Consider the following 2,269-nt stretch of genomic DNA (forward strand, 5'->3'; position numbering starts at 1 on the left):
AATGGGGTGGAACCTGAAGAGGTCAAGGCATCATGTCTATGGCAGCCTCAGCTCTGACCTCTATGGACTGAGAACTGAGCACCAGAATGAATCAAATACAGGACACACAGCAAGGGAGAGAGACCCCTTGAAAAAGGGTCTCCCTGTGTCACACACAGTGAGAAGACCAAAGAGTTCACAGATTTCTTCTCCAATAAAATAAGGAATTTTCCTTGGTCTGTTTGACCTGGACCACCACTGAAGTGTGAAAAAATAAACTATTTCACATCTAATGAATAGAGTGGCAAGTGGAGGCAAAGACTTCTACATAGAGCCAGGCATAGTGGCTCACACCTGAAATTCTAGTACTTTGGGAGGCTGAGGCAGGTGGATCGCCTGAGCTCAGGAGTTCAAGACCAGCCTGAGCAAGAGTGAGACCCCCATTTCTAGCAAAAATAGAAAAACCTGAGGCAAGAGGATAGCTTGAGCCCAAGAGCTTGAGGTTGATGTGGACCATGATGCCACAGCAGTCAACTCAGGGCGGCAAGTAAGAATCTCTCTCCAACCCCCCACCCCCCAAAAAAACACAAAGATTTCTGCTTAGAGCTCACAAGATTTTACCTTTCTTTCAAGCACAGAACCCCCCAGTTACAGACTTTCCCACACAGTGTTTAACAGTGTGGCTTTCATTGTGCACACCTGAGCTCTTACCTGAGTGCACACCTCTGATCCATTCCCCCTTATTTGAATTTCTTGGTGTTTTCACTTTAGTCTCCACAGTCCAGGGCTCTTTCCCTTCCTTCAACATGGAGAGAACAGTCAGGTCAGGAAGCAAGAGTCCTGGTTATAAAAACAAGGAATCAAGAAGTACTGTGGTTTTTGGCAAAATCCAAGCCCTATGGTTAGGTAGGACAGAGGAAATTATAAATGGATCAAGAAAAATCCACAGATGGCCTCTCTCTCAATGTGTATGAATCTATGCTACGCAAATATCTAGCTCTTTGCCAAGAACTACTGAATCAAAATGTTCAGGGTAAATCTGGACATTTAAAACATCTGCCAGCTCCCTGGGGGCTCAGGCAAGAAGATCACTTAAACCCAGGAGTTTGAGGATGCTGTCAGCTATGATGATGCCAGGGCACCCTACCCAGGGCAACAGAGAGATACTGAAGAGAAAAAAAAATTCTGCCATTAGGGTTATTTGAACATGTAAGCTGCCGTCCTACAAAATGGATCACAACGGGAGCACAACAGCTGAAGAAAGAGGACAGTGAAAGTCCAGAAAGCATTTGGACCTTTTCATTCTCCTAAAAGGCACAGAAGAGAAAATGCAAAGACACACAGGGTAGAGCCCGACTCTGAGAGCCACATTATCCTCACCCAGGGAGACCAGGTTCCTGTAGTTCTCCAACATCACGGCCCTGTACAAAGCCCTCTGAGCAGGGTCCAGGCACTGCCACTCCTCCTGAGAGAACTCTATGGCCACATCTCTGAATGTCAAGCATCCCTACAATTTAAACCATATTTCACCAATGAGAGATGGGGAGAAATCTGCTATTCACACACAAAAGTTGTAAAAACTAATTCAATTGAAGTGAGTGTTCTGAAACATCCACATTAATATGCTTTTGAGCTTGTTATGTGTTCTTTTATTCATTTCCATAAAAAGGTATGATAATGTCTAAATTACTGTAGATTCCATTTTGGAGGATGTTACAGGAGAAACATGCAAGAAATTAATACAAGCTCATTTCTTTCTTCTATAGAGGTATTAGGTATGTTTGACATACCAAATATTATTGTCTTCCTGAACCAGAAATCAAATATTAGCTTCAAGATGACTATGGCTATGGTGGCTCTTCAAAAGGTCAGAACCTAAAAACTGTGACAATGCCAGCAACAGGCATACCAGAAGCTTTTGAACACTTCACATGTTAGGTATTATTCTAAATTGTTTTACACAGACTACCTGCTATACTAACAGCCCATGAAGGAAAGAGCTCTTCCAAACTTACTGAGAAGAAAATTTTTTTCTCAGAAAGTGTTAGGGAAAACTGTCCTGAGGTCAAACAGCATAGTAAACACCATCTATGGTGACATGGCATTAGAATCAGACCTAATGGTTCAAACACTTATGAAGTATGACCAGGTGGGTGGTTCATACCTGTAATCCTAGAGCTCTGGGAGGCTGAGGTGGGTGGATTGCTTGAGCTCAAGAGTTGGAGACCAGGGCAGTGCCTATGGCTCACTGAGTAGGGCACCAGCCCCATATACCGAGAGTGGTGGGTTC

At 43.7% G+C, this 2,269-nt stretch overlaps 1 protein-coding gene across 1 annotated transcript in view; it reads right to left on the reverse strand.

The window, feature by feature from the left end:
• The window catches only part of LOC105888166 (zinc finger protein 480-like), a 30,817-nt gene that overhangs the window by 20,037 nt on the left and 8,511 nt on the right, over window positions 1-2,269 (reverse strand). Inside the window, exons 3-4 of the mRNA XM_023507981.1 lie at window positions 1,360-1,486; window positions 691-819 (exon numbers count right to left, since the gene is read on the reverse strand). Of these exons, the coding sequence (XP_023363749.1) occupies window positions 691-819; window positions 1,360-1,486 (256 nt within the window). The remainder of the gene's footprint in view (window positions 1-690; window positions 820-1,359; window positions 1,487-2,269) is intronic.

Source organism: Otolemur garnettii, unplaced genomic scaffold (genome assembly GCF_000181295.1).
Source record: "Otolemur garnettii isolate 467f Iridium unplaced genomic scaffold, OtoGar3 scaffold00212, whole genome shotgun sequence".
In the NCBI taxonomy this organism is placed as follows: domain Eukaryota; kingdom Metazoa; phylum Chordata; class Mammalia; order Primates; family Galagidae; genus Otolemur; species Otolemur garnettii.